General features: G+C 35.6%; 1 protein-coding gene across 1 annotated transcript; it reads right to left on the bottom strand.

Annotated features, from left to right (window-relative positions):
* Positions 1–5,443: 5,443 nt before the first annotated feature.
* On the bottom strand, positions 5,444–7,957 carry LOC148770811 (uncharacterized). The gene is made up of 4 exons (XM_088818077.1): positions 7,213–7,957; positions 7,055–7,124; positions 6,245–6,312; positions 5,444–6,127 (listed from the first exon to the last, which is right to left on the bottom strand). Exons 1-3 carry the CDS (start codon positions 7,551–7,553, stop codon positions 6,277–6,279), a joined length of 447 nt encoding a protein of 148 aa, XP_088674203.1. The 5' UTR covers positions 7,554–7,957; the 3' UTR covers positions 5,444–6,127; positions 6,245–6,276.
* Between the last annotated feature and the right edge of the window lie 9,312 nt (positions 7,958–17,269).

The raw sequence follows: 17,269 nt of genomic DNA, 5'->3' as shown, positions 1-17,269 counted from the left end.
ACAATCGATGGAGAAGAGCTAGCCTGATTCGCGAATCCAGTTTCGCGTAGAAATGGATAAAAATATTACCTTTAATGAATCTTTTGACCGGTCGATGGAGAAGAGATGGCCGCTGATTCGATTTGATTTTGAAAAGAAGAACCCTAAGTTGGCGGATTCAATTTGGAGAGATTGTCGCTGCTGGATTTGAGTTTTGGGAAAAAGAAAACTCTAGGTTTCCCTAATTCGATTTGAGGAGAAAGGCGTTGATAAAAAATGGAATATAAGTGGGAAAATAAAAAATAAAAAAATAAAAAATAAAAAATAAATATAAAATGACATTTAAATGTAAATGACGAAATTACCCTGCCGCATTATTGAAATCCGGCGAAATTCTGAACGGAATACATTTTCGGGGCAAACTGCTCCTAGTTTTATATTTTGAAGGGGGAAAGTCTCTTTTATATATTTTCAGGGGGGAAAGTGCAAAAAGTTGATTTTTTAAGGGGGTGAAGTGCATTTTGTCCTTTTATTTTATCAATCGTTTTGCAAAACTAGGATATACGTTATCCTTGTGTATAAGGAAAAATATGATTAGGGACTTGTGTGCAATCTTACATTATTAAATAAGTCAACCATTGTTTCTTTTACGCATAAGACTCTAGCACCGGATTTGACTTTTGTATTATTCTATTAAACATTTTTTATTATTAATGGGCGGCATCGAATCTGCACACGTAACATTTTTTACTGTCACCTATATTATTGAGTTATTTCATTCGATACCCGTATTTTATATCGAATTTTAAAAGTACCCCCGTATTATTAATAATATAAAATATTACCTTATGATGTAGGGTTTTTTTTCCTGCACAACCCCTAAGTGATGAATTTTTATTGAATAATTTGTTAACAAAATTGAATTATTAGAATTATTGCTAATGAAAATATGGGTATAGTTCATTTTGGCCAACATGAACTATACTTATCGTATAAATCAGTGTTCTAAAAATCGGCCGAGAATCGGCCGCCTCGGCGGAGGCGGTCCAAAACCTTTACGATTTTAGTGTAAAGGTTTGAAAAATCGGTTTTTTGCCTGTGAGGCGGTTTGAGGCGGTCTGAGGCGGTCAAACCTTTAAGGTGGGTCAAACTTCGGTGGCAAAAATCGGTTTTTTGCTTGTGAGGCGGTTTTTTTTTTTTTTTATTAATCAAAATAAATGTTGGAATTTTTATAAAAAAAAAAAAGGAGTTTATGCTTTATTTTGTTTATGTTAATTATTATTGTTAAAGAACTAATGATGTATGCCAAGAATGTATGTAAATTCAAAAAACATTGTCATTTTATTTATATTTTATAAGGATATTTATGTATTATGATCTTATTATTATTAAACTTTTATTATGTTATATATACATGATAGAGATATAACTATGTTTAAATATTTTTTATCTATGTTTTGAGTATTTATAAATAATATCTACAAATATATTATATTAAATTTTAAAAACCGATTTATTTCCGATTTATCACCGATTTATCACCGCCGCACCGATTAATCGTGAGTCGGTGCCTGACCGACTCGAACCCGATTACCGCTTTTTACAACCTTTGTATAAATACCTCCGTAAACTTCAAAATGAACCAAAATAGTCCATCCGTTTAAAATTCGTGTGCCAGTGCTGATGCTGCACACTTTTGCAAGAATTAGGTCTTGTGATTATTTGGAAAGATAAAAAAATCCTTCCAAATTGCATGAGCAATTTGGCAATTTTGGCATGAAAATTTGGCAACATCGCACAACTTATAAAGTTCGGGGATTGAATTATTTTTTAAGGTGGTAATCTGAAAAACGAGCAAATTTTAAATTAAACTCAAAGAAAAAAATCTTTTAATTTATGTTGTGGACCAAAAAAATTGAACAAGTTGTTCGAAAAGAAATCCCACATACGTACACCTAAATCAGGCGCCAACGACCATTATAAAATGCCTCTTGTATTATAAAAATATGTGAAGGGGAAAATTACGGCCCGTCTCCTAAGGTAAAATCAAATTACAAGAGAATTCACCTTGTTTGGATAATTACAACCATCCATTTATTGTGTCTTATGTCTACACTTACGCAGTCAAATCAAATTTATCTACTGAATGAAGAGTTTTTCGTAAGACAATACATAATTGAACCGTGTTGAAATTACCCAAACAAAAAAAAAATAGATTTCTTTTCATAACATCACCTCTGGTGTGGTGACAGCAATTTAGACTATGTAAAATGACGAACATAAAGATATTTAATGCACGTCATTTATCACGAGCAGACGACATTATTATCACACGAAGACTTTTGATGGATTTTAGTAGTATTATCATTAAACTACTTGATATTAGTTAAAGATTATTTCCCTTTCAAAAGAATTGAATTCCTTCCAACATTTGTCAGTTATATATATTGATTAGATATACTCAGAGGCATTTATACAAACACCTGGTGCGCAGCAAAGATTTAACAAGAGCTTTACCCAAAAGTCAGTGGAGTGAAAACAGCTTGACCGGCGCCAGTTTTGCACGGCGGAGGAGAGCCGGTGATTACAAGTTATTTAGCTACGGACTGTATGCATACACTGGGGTTGTGTGTATCGTCCTGCACTTGGTTAATATGTTCGAGTCGAATACTTTATTTTTTTATACATATTCTTATCATTTTTTTTTCGAGTTAATTGCATACACACCCTGTAAAAAGTTTATTAAAAAAAAAAATCATGTTAAAACAATTAGAACTGACCTCTGTGATTGAAATTGACTGTGATGAAATGACTATATTTACTCTTATGAAAACAACTCTTGAAGGTGGTGGCCGCGTAGACAGGGGTGGGGTGAGGTGTGTGTATATGTGCACAGGCAATCTATCCGAGTATTCGAGTAGCGAGCACGGGATAGTTAAACAAAAAAGTCGGGGCTAGAATTGGCCTCGCACGAAACGAATATAAAAAAACCGAGGTCGGAATCAACCTCGCATTCAAGACAAAACGCCATATCGACCGCGTCAGCAAAAAGCAAAAAGCCGAGGTCGGAATCGACCACGCATTCAAAACAAAACGCCATCGGTATCGACCGCGTCGACAAAAAGCAAAAAGCCGAGGTCGGACTCGACCTCACATTCAAGACAAAACGCTGGTATCGACCGCATCGGCGAAAAGCAAAAAAGTTGAGGTCGGAATCAACCTCGCATTCAAGACAAGACACCATACATATTGACCGCATTAACAAAAAGCAGGATCATAATTGGCCTCGCACAAAACAAAGGGCCATAATCTTCTGTTCTTGTTGGCACAACTTTTGCTCCCATATATCGCCTCCGTTTTTTTTTTCTTCTCCGACCTATACGCCAGGTTATGTAAATATTTTGTGTGAATGTTTTGTTCTATATTATTTTGTATTTTCAACATTACATTTTATTGTTTGCCTTTGATGCCATTTAATTTGAAAAATAGGGAAGATTATTGCCAAAACTTTGGTAACTTCAATAAATGTGTCCTTTGTAATCAGAAATGCCTCCACATTTACTCAGGCAAGTCATTTTTCACATGAAGTAGAATAATATTTTTCTCAATTTTGTAGAAATCGGTTGTGGTAATTTCTTTTAGACTTTTAGGGTGATAATCATAGAATATTCAGTACGCTTTTGAAAACGTCAAACTAAGATGTTTCTCATTCGAAATATCGGGTCGTACTACGTACTTTGTATTTTAGTACTCTTTGTATTTGTATTGGACCTCTAAACTTTTAGCTGGAATATTGTATACCAAAATAAATCCATATATTATGATTCAAAGTGATGGATTTGACATTATAAATTTTTGTTTATTGTATTTGCTTATAGGCGTTAACCAAGATGATTGATTAATCTTAATGGTCTCATATGTATTGTCTAGCTTCAGGTGGACTACTGGTTGATTATGGAGATGCCGCTCTGTTTTTCGAAGACGTTTTTACTGCGTGGTACAGAGAAAATAAATATATTATTAAGATAATTGAATGCGTCCATCTTTTTAACATAATCAGGTGATCGCTTAATTTTATTTTATACGAGTAATGCAATACATATGCGACTTAGTATGGCCAAGTTGGATACAGTTGCGTTGCTACTCCATGTACTGTTTCAGTTATGAAAATCGCGGTTAAATTTGATTTCTGATATTGCTACCAGATTTATGGAAGTATGCAGGTTTCCCAAAGTACAAATATGCGCGTCTTTTATTAGTAAATTAGTAGACAACAACATCTTCTTTCCCATCTTCTATATATAGTTGATTTTGATAAGAAAGTTATTTCATCTTGCACATTAGAACTATGAGCATAAAAGAAATATTTTTGCCATTTTTTTTTGTGTATTATCCTGCTTATCTTGATTTTGAATATCCCTGTCTTCGTATACTGTAAATGATATGTCCTCCGTTCATACAAGGCTGGAAATTTTTGCTGTAATTTGTTCTTTGTCGTATTTTTCTCTATTCAAGAACCTTTTGAATCTCTATATTTCTTCAGTCCTTTTCTTTCAGGCGGCGCCATGGGACAGGGGGGCAACGTTTTTCTATGTTCTCATCACCGGAAAAAAAGTTCTTCCAGTTGGAATTCGAACAAAGACCCTGTCTCTTATTACACGAATGGAAATTTATGCCCCCGTACAATAGCTATTGTGGTACGTTATGACATCGAAGCTAATACTAATTCCACTTTCATCCTATATAGAACTATTGTGGGTCTCGAATTGGAACCATTCAAATTTTACTCATTCAATCAAAGTTATTCTCTAACAATATCCTATGCTTTTCGGTGTATGGATGCCAAATGATTAACTGGACCATTAAGTCTTGATTTTGCAGTAAAATATTACGGCCGGGAGTAGTTGAGAATGACAATTTTCAATCTTAAATATCGACTACACTCTGCAGGCTCTACCCATATTGTCCTAATTTCCTATCACTTTGTGATTCTCGAGATTAACAAACACTCATTTATTTTTGATTTTCCATGTTCTTCGGTTTTTAATTTTTTATTTGTATTATTTCTTACGACATTAAAGGTTTGAGGTTTGCAGGGGTTTTGCATGATCAAGCTGATGATTTTTGATTTCTTACAAGATCGATGGTACTTTGTTGAATTACGTTAGGCCCTTTTGTTTTATCGACGTAACTTTCCGTTTATCGTTTTTGCAAATGCCTCTGTGCACGTAAAGGCATATCGTAGATGAAAGAATTGTGGGTATGTTGTTTAGCAAGTCCACATCACACCTGAATGTGTAATTTTTGTTCATCAAACTTGTAAATGATGTTATACCCTGCATAGTCTTCTTTAATTCTGCAAATTTTGATTAATGCGCATTAGGAAATGTCCACATTGTTCCTTCTGCCAAACAAATCTTTAACTGTCGGACATAAAACAATTATTTTAATATCAAACACAAATAGTTGGGAACCGGCATCGGAATAATAATAAGGGTAAATTACAAACACCCCCTGAGGTATGGTCGAATTACAAAAACACCCCTCTTGTTTGGATAATTACAACCACCCCCTCAACTCCTCAAATTTAGTGGAATCTTCGAGATTATATGGAATATTATCACTTTTGTACCCGTTTTATCCCATTCAAACTCTACATTATGAAGCAAGATGATCATAATATGTGATTTTTAGCTTGTATATATCAGTTTGTGGTGCATCAAAAACTGTATTTTTTACACAAAACGAGTACAAACTAGAGCATATTTCACGGAATCTAGATGACTATGTTGAATTTGGCACCATAAAGGTGGAGGTCTAAGAAAAAATCATAGTTGAGGGGGTAGATGTAATTATCCAAACAAGAGGGGGGTTTTTGTAATTTGACCATAACTCAGGGGGTGTTTGTAATTTACCCTAATAATAATAATAATAGTCAATTGCACAGAGATTCAGTGATGGAATATGAGTCAAAAGTCAATTCAGCTCACATGAAGCCCTGCTTAACTCTAAATACAAACAAACAAGTATCAGATGATAATCAATCCTGTAATATATAACTCTCACTACAAACTCTATTCACACCACGCTGCAATCACACACACACCACAAGCTTTTTTTATAGCCTGGGCCCGCCGGATGAACGAACCTGCCAAAACAAAACAAAACAAAACGGTGATTTGAAACTATTAATTTCATCAGTGTAACTTGTAAGAACACCAACTTTCAGATTATTATTTGATGACTACAAAGTACAAACACATACTTTGGGATCAGTAATCACACACCACAAGATTTTTACTCGGTGAACTGCTGCGGCGGCGGCGCTTGAACCTGCCAAACAAACAAGGTACAATTGAGATGGCAAAAGATAAAATTGACACTACCGTATAAGCATAGCTATGTGGGTTGAAAAGTACACCGCTCGGAATTAAATTGAAGAAAAACCGAGTCTGCAAATTTGACATCTAAATATTCAGATGAAAAATGACAATATTCAAGCTCAAATACAATGTTTTTTTTTCTATCTCTAATCGAATCTGCACTACGTGTATCTTCAAATTGTTTCAGTGAAAAGTAATGCCACGTGTTCTCCTCACCAAATCTTACTAAATTCAGAACTAACTCAAGTATAACAGTATTAAATTTGAACAAAAACTAGCAAATTACAACTACAGAAGAAGAGGGATAAATAAAGGGGGCTCGACAGGATTGATCGTATTACTGCTCAAACTCCGGCTGAAATTTGTACACAAAGCAAACAATATAAACCATGTTAACATCGCATTTCCGGGTCGACACGGGAAGTTATTGAGTGTACCAAACATCAAACAAAATCCAATCATTTAGTTAATCACAGCTAACCCTCACAACAACTAATACAGAGTCATCAATTTAAACTAACAGTAGCCCCAATTATTAGCTTACAGCACATTTCAAGCATAAAACAGTACTAAATCCTATGTGTGTGTGTGTGTGTTTATACACACACAGAGAGAGAGAGAGAGAGAGAGAGAGAGAGAGAGAGAGAGAGAGAGAGAGAGAGAGAGAGAGAGAGATTATAAGAAGAAATTACCGGCAGAATAAGAGAAGGTTTCATTGTCAATTTTTGAAACAAGCCTTTCATTGATGGAAGCAGGGGAATACTAAGAAAAAGAAGAAAAAAAAAAAACTCAACAGTTGATTCACAAGAAAAAACACACACCAAAAAAAAAAAACAGAATGTAAAGTTACCGAAAGAAGAAGGGGAGGAAGCCTCCTTCATCATTCATCGTCTCATGAAAGCTCAGCTTCACTGAGCCATCGTCGCCTCGATCGACAACAGCGTACTTTCTATTAAGGAAATCGCGGTGGTCGAATGTTTCGGGATGCAATAACCCATCCACATACATACAAACAACAGTAAAAATCTTACACCTTATTACAAGATCGAAAAACAAATTCGCCGGAAACCTAGCGCGGCCATTCGCAGGGATAAATACACGCTGGTGTCGTAGTGACAATTTACTGAGTCTTAGAACAATTGAACAGTTGGTCTTGTTCACGAAGGTCAAATACTTTATGCGGTTTGCCATTATCGTCCTTGGATTGCTAGATCCGACACGGCGGATTTGGGGAAGGAATTTAGTGGCGGCTAGAGTGAAGTGTTGTGAAATTAGAGTGTGTTATTCTTTTTCTTTTTTTTTCAAAAACCACCCCTGTGTTATCTCTAATTGTCGGAAAACCACATGTGATAAAATTATTAGCAATTACCCCCCCTATAAAATTTAGTCAAGGTCACAAAACCCCTTGACAGCTTTTCGTGTAGCGCACGCGCAAATTATGCGAATGCTTGTGTATTTTACGTTAAAATATCCTTAAATTCATTAAAGAACTGAACGACGTCGTTTTATATTATCTTCCCAATATAATGAGTTTTTGCATCGTCTTCTTCCTCCAATTTCTTATCAGTTCATTTTCTCCAATTTCCAGCAAATTAGAGAAATAATATCTTCTCACAAGCAACGTGACGAAGAGAAAAGAATGCAAGCCATATATGGATCTAAGGTATTGATTTAACCCATTTTGTTTCTACAATTTGAAATCTTGTAAGGGTGGTCGAAACAATTTGAGGTATCCAACTCACTTGCTATCCTATGAGGAGACAATTCGACTCGCAATCAGTGAATAAACAAGTTCACTATACAATCAGCACCTCAAGTTATAACGATTACAACCCTAGGAACACTTATATTATGGGAATTTTTATAGCCTAGCCAGCTTGATTACTCAAATTTCTCTACTTTTTTTCGACAGGTCCTTCATAAAAACGTGGCCACGGTCCTAACATACTTACGACCAATGAGTAACAAGGGGCACAATCCCCATAAAAAAAAATTGAGAGCTTGATCCCCTCATCAAATATATCATGCACAAGGCTATATGTAAACACATACAAGCAACGCGTCAATCCATTGACAATGTCAATAAAGAACAACTCCCACGAGGAGATAACTCGTTCCATACTACTACATTGTCGCAAGACAACTCCCACGATGAGATAACTCGATCAACTCTATTACCCTGTGACGAAACAACTCCCACGATGAGATAACTCAATCAACTCTATTACTCTGTGACGAGACAACTCCCACGAGAAGATAACTCGCTCCGTGCTACTACATCGTCGCGAGACAACTCTGAAGACTCAAGTTACATGCAGCGCGACAACTTGGTCGCGACCCGCGCCACCGTCGCAAGACTTCGCGCCCCTCCGACCCACGCTCCAACGCGCTTTCGCACACCAACAGGTCATACGCCAACGTGAGACCACTACATTTTTTACTCTCAATACGATCTGGAACTCATTCCGACATGGCCCCCACATCGACTCGAGAGTGGAGGGCTTAATGATATCTATAATTGGGTCAACCCAATGAGCCTACAATTTCTTTACCTACTGGGCCACGAACCCAATATTGAAGACCACTGTCACCGAGACCCAATCACCTTCAAGTAAGGTTTGAGCCCGACAATCTCAACTAAGTTATAAATAAATGTTTTAACTCATTTCTTAAGGTACGTCCTATTATCTTAGCAATACTACAACACGTATTTTCTGAACTATTTCTACTATCCGCACGTCTGACTTGAACGTCGGACTGATTTCCGCTGGATCAACCACATGCTTAATTTACGTGTTTTATGATCGCAGGTATCTCAAGGCCATCAAGCTCGTGAGCCAGTGATCTACTTTGCTCTTCCAGCTCATCCTACTTCAACTCTCTAAGATGATCTAATTCTAACATCATCACAATTAATAATTAATTTAATAACCATGATTTTAACCAATATTATAATATTATCTCAAATATTAAATAATTATTTGATGATTAAATTTTGATATTTAGTATTGGATTTGCTGTTACTGCAATTAATTGCCAAAAATAGGCAACTTAGCCCTAATATTAGTGTTGATTCTCGGTTTGTATTTATATATTACTATTAGTGTTGTATTTTATTTCTTTCTCTCTTCTTTCTCTTTGCGTGTATTTGGTTGGTAAATTATGCGATAAAGAAAAGTAATTGGATCATCTACTTAAAGGGGTGGATTTGTTGGGGGCAAATTGTGGATTGAATGACTTAGATTTGATGGAAATTAGTATCTTTTATATGGTTTTGGTTTTGGTTTCGGTTTCGGTTAATTAGTATCTTACCACCAAGCTACCGAAGATGCCAGTTGGACCGAAACATACATAAGCATCGTTGAATTTGCTGGCATTGTTGTGTGGATCTTACATCAGGTTTTCTTCGAATTATTGATACATATAGCTTGAATTACATTAAATTGTTTCGAATTATGTGAATGATGTAATTTTTTTATAAGTGTTAAAGATGAATGGGTCGGGGGTGGATATCGGACCGCAGCCGCCGCTAGCGGAATGTGTTCACCGAGGTTTAAAAGCATGCACTCGGATTCCCCTACTGCTGCCTGTGGAAGGAAATTGGAACGAAATTTTCGAATTCCACAGATTCCAATTTCATTCTGAATTGATAATTGCGCTTATAATTTGTGTACTATGATCAAATTGCGACGGAAATGAAACTTAATTTGTATATATAAGGAATCGTACAAGCATGTATACATTCAACAGATGAATATACATACATACATACATGCATGATCAAAAAACAAAAAAAATTGAGCACAAGTACTTGAGAAAACAATATCAGCTTGGTGATAATACAAATACACTCGAAAAAACATAGAAAGATTAATGCCCACACTAATAACTCAATACAATGTATAACAACAAATCACTGTAAGAAGCAAACACATCCATAGGTATACATGACATTATAAAGCAACAGAGAGAGAGAGAGAGAGAGAGAGAGAGAGAGAGAGAGAGAGAGAGAGAGAGAGAGAGAGAGAGAGAGAGAGAGAGAGAGAGAGAGAGAGAGAGTGACCTTGCTCATGAGGATTTATCTGTCGTACGTACATAACCAGGAATCTTACAGATGACAACACCAACGACTACTGAGAAAACGATAAAGAGAAGCATTGCTATCCCGAAAAATATATTCCTTGAACGTTTCCGCCGATTGTGCTTTTCATGGAGTCTCCTCTCACCTTTATCGATGTTCTCGGGAGCAGGATTATTAGCATCCATGTACTGACCTATATACCGCATATGAGTATTCTCGTCGACATCGTCCAAGCAATTATTGTACCTCATGGATATTACAAGCAGCGTGACGAAATTAAGAATACTTGCTATGACGGACAGAGCAAAGGGATAGCAGATGAAATTGGATTTAAGAGTGGATGCGCCATGTATTGTTGCTGTGAGGATCACCCCTTGGAATACGAAGTTGTAGTTTGCCACCTGGTAAACAGTTGGCTCCAGCTTAAGACCTATTTCCTCTTTTTTACGGCCTTCTTCCACAGCTTGCTCGCTTGCTTCGGTTTGTTTCTTGTGGTCCTCTTCTGCAAGTCGAACAAATACTTGCTCTTGATCCCGGACCACTTCTTCAAGTTCAACAACTTTTTCGTGTTGTTTCCGTTTCTCTTCTTCAAGTTCAACAACTTTTATCTCTTGTTTCCGCTTCTCTTCTTCAAGTCCAACAACTTTTTCTTCTTGTTTCCGGTACTCTTCTTGAATCCCATCAAGTAATAGTTCCTCTTTTTTCTCCTTCACTTCCGCAAGTTGACGATCTAGTTCCTCTTTTTTCTTCGTCGCTTCTGCAAGTTGACGATCTAGTTCCTCTTTTTTCTCCGTCGCTTCTGCAAGTTGACGAACTAGTTTCTTTTCTTCCTTCGTCTCTTTCGCAAGTTGACCATCTAGTTCCACTTTTTTGTTCGTCTCTTTCACAAGTTGACGATCGAGTTCGATTCTTTTCCTAATCTGATATCCTACAAAATAGTTTCTGCTTCTCACTATGTCCATGATCTTGTTTACTTTCTTTTTTTTTTTTTTTTTTTTATTGACAAGCTGTTCCTCTTTTTCTGAATCACAACAAATTCGTCGTACCATATATATATATATACATGCGTTGAGCGCGCTTGGGGGGGGGGGGGGGGGGGGGGGGGGGGGGTGCGGCGTTAGGGGGCAAATGAAATGCGCAATGGCGGAACAAGAGAATGTCAATGGAGGGACAAAAGATTATTGTTTTCCATGGACCCATTCTCCGAAGAATAAAAATGAAAATTAGGTTTTTTTCTTTTTTCTTTAGACATGGTAAGAACAACCTCAAAACACAGTCTCAAAATGCATGTACATCAAATGACTGTTTTTTTTTTTTTTGGATTGTTAATTAATTTAAAACTATTTTAAGGTTGTTATATTTTGATTGGCACTGTGTCATTTTGTACATGGATATTTTGAATGGTTGAATTTGCAAGTGGCGTTGTTGTTTCCCTCTTCTTTTTTTTTTCTTTTTGTTTTTGGTTTTTTAGGGGAAGCATTTCTGCATCCAAGAAGGTGGAACGTGCATCAATATATGACCATAATTTGGTAATTTCATTGTGATGACGTAAAAAATAAATCACCTAATGTGTTGAAGTTGGGAGAGCAAAGTAGGTCACGTGCTCACGAGCTAGATAGTTCTGAGAACTTTAATTTGCTCTAGGATCCTGCGAACAGAAAACACGTAATCTAAGCCGGGGGTTGATCCGGCGGAAACCCCTCCGACGCTCAAGTCAGACGTGAAGATATTTGGTAATTGTAGAGAGAATTCCTCAAGAAGAATTGATTGAATAATAATAACGTACCTTTACTAAATGAATTTAAGTTGTATTTATACTTTATTGATTGGGCCGAGATCAATTTATCGGACCCCACTTTCTTTGGGTGTGATTGGGCCTTCGAGTAAATAGCTATTAAGTTGGGCCTGTGGCCCAGTAAACATGAGTCTATTGGGCTGGGCCAATAGGCATATCACATTGGAGTACATATTTTTCAATAATGAGCAGCAAATTAAATGTTGGTTGAGTCATTATTATTTTGTAGGAACTCGGGTGCTGCGAGTTGTCTTAAAATTTAGGGTTAAATAGAAGTTGATAAAATAATTATTGTGCTGAAAATAAAATTATAAAATTTCAAAAATTTAAAAATAATTTAAGAATATTATCCCTGATAAAAGAAAATTCATGAATTTTGGGTGATATTTTTAGGCGGGAACAAAATTGCAAAATTTCAAATTTAAAAGGAAATTATAAATAGTTTCAGAATATAATTTTTTTTTTCGAAATGTGAGTGAAATTTTTAGGTTGTGGAAACTAAAATTAGGAAAGAAACATGAAAAATAAAATTTGGGAGTAAATTGAGTACAAGAGATAAGAAAGAAACACAGGGGTATTTTCGTCCGAAGTTGTCCAACATCTAGTGCAACGGTCGGTCAACTTTGAAACAGACGAATTCTTTAACATTGCTTAACGGCAGTGGTCATTTTGTCGCATTTTCTAGTACATGAGGGTGAATGTGATACTAGTGTGATAGTATATGGTGCAATTTGTATTTAACCCTAAAATCTATTAGTGCCAGCAAAATGCGGAAGCTCTAGTCTTATAATAGATTCAGCACACACAGACACCCGCAACATTCGATTGTGGACAATTACTGTCAAACCCAGTTATACATATTTTGATGCTCCATTATAGTTGTTCTAATTAATTGTGTAATAATAATTAAAAATAAAAATTGTGTAATGAAATCGTACAAGAGAAAGATTGTGAGTGATCGACCACGCATATTTCATAAATTATTTAATGGCATCTTTCAGTTTGGCAATTGCAAACGAAATGTTTACATTGACGCATACATTCTACTAGTGGTGTATTATGAAACAAGGTCAAAATATTTTATTTATCATATATTTAGATGTATTCAACTAAATTATATAAATAAAGAAAGACTTAAGTATAAGTCCTAGGGATGTAACTTTGATATACAAGTAACCAACAATTAAAAAAAAAAGGGTCCATTAGATATACACCCCTCATATGGAAAATAAATAGGGATAGGTCCACCCCTAAAATTCTTTCTTTGAGATAACCCCCTAGAGAGGAAAAAGTACTATTGTGCCCTTATTTTACTATTTTCGCCCAATTGCATTCTGCATTTGTGCTACTGCATTTAGTATTTTTTTTTTTTTTTTTTTTTTTTTTTTTTTTTTTTTTTTAGCTTTTTCTTTTCTGATTTTTTCCCCGAAAACTTCCCTGTTTCGAATATGACTATATAAGTTTTTTTTTTTTTTTTTAGCTTTTTTTTTCTGATTTTTTTTCCCGAAAACTTCACTGTTTCGAATATGACTACATATGATTATATAAGACTATAGTCATGTACTGTCTTTTTACCCAAAGTTATGGTCGACCGATTATATATATCGTTGATTTTATAAAAAAAAAAATCATCTGCATCTCCAACAAAATTCAAAATTTGAATAATGATATTATAAATCAATTCGCACCCAACAAAAAATTGAAAAAACGCAATCATCAACATCACTATACATCAGAATCACCACATAACTTATATATGACTATATATAACTACATGTGAATATATATGACTATATCTATATGACAATATGTGACTATATATGTCTACATGTGACTAAATATAACTACATGTATATGACTACATGTGACTATATATGACTACATGCATGTATATGACTACATGTGACTATCTATAAAAGTATAGTCATATATAGTGAAATACACAGTCACATGCAAATGTTACTAAATGTTACTATATGTTACTATATATTACTACGTGTATATGACTGCATGTGACTATATATGACTATATGTACATGACTGCATGTGACGACTATATATGACTATATGTACATGACTGCATGTGACGACTATATATGACTATATGTACATGACTACATGGTACTATATGTTACTATTTATGACTACTATTTATGACTATAGTCATCTATAGTGTTATGTACTCTGAATGAATTTCACTTTATAGCTCACTTCTCACCATCATTCCTTATTGTATAGAAGTAGCAAAAACAACAATTCATGTGGCAAAAAAATACGAGTTAGAAAAAACGAACATATGAAAAATACAAATTACATCAAACCTTATACGTATACGTACGGCTATCAAATCAAAGCAACAATGTGACCAAAGTTTGCACAATCAATCCAAAAACTTTCCTCATTCAAGAAGTAGCGTAAAAATTCATATTCCCTATTCAATTAAATTTTATTAAAATAAAAGAACAACATATCAACATCTCCAAGAACGCATCATTGTTCGACATGAACATCCAATCAAGAGAAATTGAAGAAAAGAAGAGAAACAAACAGTTTAGTGATTTTAATATTATCTACCTACCTTGCTCGTCTCTTCTGAAACCAAACTTTAAACCCGTCATGGCCTCAATTTATATTATTAAAATATTAGATTTTGTACCAATTCATGTTTTTGTTTCTGATCCATGAATTAATAATATATATATAGAGAGAGATACAAAAGATGATACATATATATATATATATATATATATATATATATATATATATATATATATATATATATATATATATATATATATATATATATTGTTGGCACCAAATTTCCGTTAGTGAAGATTGAAGAAATCCGCCATATGTGGAAATTAAAGATTGGCAAAGATTTGTTTTCCATGTTTATTTTGGAATTAATTAGAGTCCTATTTTTGTAATATTGTTATTAGGACTTAGATTTATTTCCATGTATTGTATTCTAGTTAGGTATCTTTTGTATTTATCTAGAATAGAAGTAGAAATCGACTAGGATTCTATTACCTAGTTAATCGATTTCTTAGGGCTCAAGTTAGGTTAAGGGTGGTGGATTTCGTGCCTATATAAGGCCCTCAACCTCATATGAGTCCGACGGAGCTTTACAAAGAAAAATCCCAGCATAAAGGCTTTGAAGGGTGCAGCCCGTGCTGCAGCCCTGTCTGCACGGCAGGTGTGGCAACAGAACAGGTTTCTTCTACCAGGCCATAAAGAAGATCGGCGTTTCGGGAGAAGTGCTTAAAAGATCTCGGGAGAGGTCGATCCGCCGTTTGAAGGAAGTTCAACATTGGAGGAAGTCCAAGAGTGCGGAGGAGGAATTGCTTTGATTATCAACAAGTTCGAGTCGTGTGCAAGAACGGCGTATCACATAAAGAGGGAGTCTTTAGTGTTTTATTAAGTCCTATTAATGTACACATAAATCTGAACTAGTTTTGCAAGTCCTCGTGGATGTAGGGTACGTTTGTATCCGAACCACATTAAATTCTTGTGTTTTTTATTCTGCTTTTAGTAGGTTAATTACTGTGATAACACAAGAATACTGTTGCCACTCCTAATGGCGTAACACGTAGTCTGTCTCAACAGATGAGTAGATATCCATAGGCATTCAAAATTCAACAATTGGCATCAGAGCGGGTCACTAGATATACTTAGTGTCCGATTTTGGGTTTTGATTTATTTGTTTTGCTTATTGGATGACGTGTGTTCACAAGGACGGTTGAGACGGTAGTCTGTCACGACATTCACCCAATTCCGCTGCGTTGTAACGTGCCCCGTGATGGGACACTCTGATAGAAGATCAAGACGGGTGAAGAAAAGTGACATCTTTGTTGCAGGGGGAGTAAATCTCATCTGCAGGGGGAGTTCTTGTTAAACATGGATTCTAACCAATCTATGCCAAAGGGGGAGATTGTTGGCACCAAATTTCCGTTAGTGAAGATTGAAGAAATCCGCCATATGTGGAAATTAAAGATTGGCAAAGATTTGTTTTCCATGTTTATTTTGGAATTAATTAGAGTCCTATTTTTGTAATATTGTTATTAGGACTTAGATTTATTTCCATGTATTGTATTCTAGTTAGGTATCTTTTGTATTTATCTAGAATAGAAGTAGAAATCGACTAGGATTCTATTACCTAGTTAATCGATTTCTTAGGGCTCAAGTTAGGTTAAGGGTGGTGGATTTCGTGCCTATATAAGGCCCTCAACCTCATATGAGTCCGACGGAGCTTTACAAAGAAAAATCCCAGCATAAAGGCTTTGAAGGGTGCAGCCCGTGCTGCAGCCCTGTCTGCACGGCAGGTGTGGCAACAGAACAGGTTTCTTCTACCAGGCCATAAAGAAGATCGGCGTTTCGGGAGAAGTGCTTAAAAGATCTCGGGAGAGGTCGATCCGCCGTTTGAAGGAAGTTCAACATTGGAGGAAGTCCAAGAGTGCGGAGGAGGAATTGCTTTGATTATCAACAAGTTCGAGTCGTGTGCAAGAACGGCGTATCACATAAAGAGGGAGTCTTTAGTGTTTTATTAAGTCCTATTAATGTACACATAAATCTGAACTAGTTTTGCAAGTCCTCGTGGATGTAGGGTACGTTTGTATCCGAACCACATTAAATTCTTGTGTTTTTTATTCTGCTTTTAGTAGGTTAATTACTGTGATAACACAAGAATACTGTTGCCACTCCTAATGGCGTAACACGTAGTCTGTCTCAACAGATGAGTGGACTTTGATAGGCATTTAAATTCAACATATATGTAGAGAGAGAGAGAGAGAGAGAGAGAGAGAGATGATTGAGTGTGCTGTGGAGGAAAACAATTTCTTCCAAAAATGCGCAAGTCAAAGGGGAATGGCGGTAGCGGCGGTGAGAGCCTCTGAATAAGAACACAATTTGATTAATAACTCGTGGCTTTCAATAAATTTTTGAACACAGACCATGTTTCGTAAATCTTTGTCATGAATATTCAAACGGCTCCACTTGGATTTTTCTTGTAGAGAAAAAGAAATGCATAAACAT

This window comes from Erythranthe guttata, chromosome 5, assembly GCF_056151865.1.
Source record: "Erythranthe guttata isolate IM_541 chromosome 5, IM_541, whole genome shotgun sequence".
Taxonomy (NCBI): domain Eukaryota; kingdom Viridiplantae; phylum Streptophyta; class Magnoliopsida; order Lamiales; family Phrymaceae; genus Erythranthe; species Erythranthe guttata.
This window is presented reverse-complemented; position numbering and strand designations above follow the sequence as displayed.

What these genes read in the sequence shown, in the direction of transcription:
- LOC148770811 (XM_088818077.1), bottom strand. Translation starts at nt 7,553, where the DNA reads ATGGCAAACCGCATAAAGTATTTGACCTTCGTGAACAAGACCAACTGT. An exon ending in TTCCTCCCCTTCTTCTTTCG is followed by an intron (nt 7,125 to 7,212) that starts GTAACTTTACAT and finishes TCTTTTTCTTAG; the next exon opens with TATTCCCCTGCTTCCATCAA. An exon ending in AACCTTCTCTTATTCTGCCG is followed by an intron (nt 6,313 to 7,054) that starts GTAATTTCTTCT and finishes TTTGTTTGGCAG; the next exon opens with GTTCAAGCGCCGCCGCCGCA.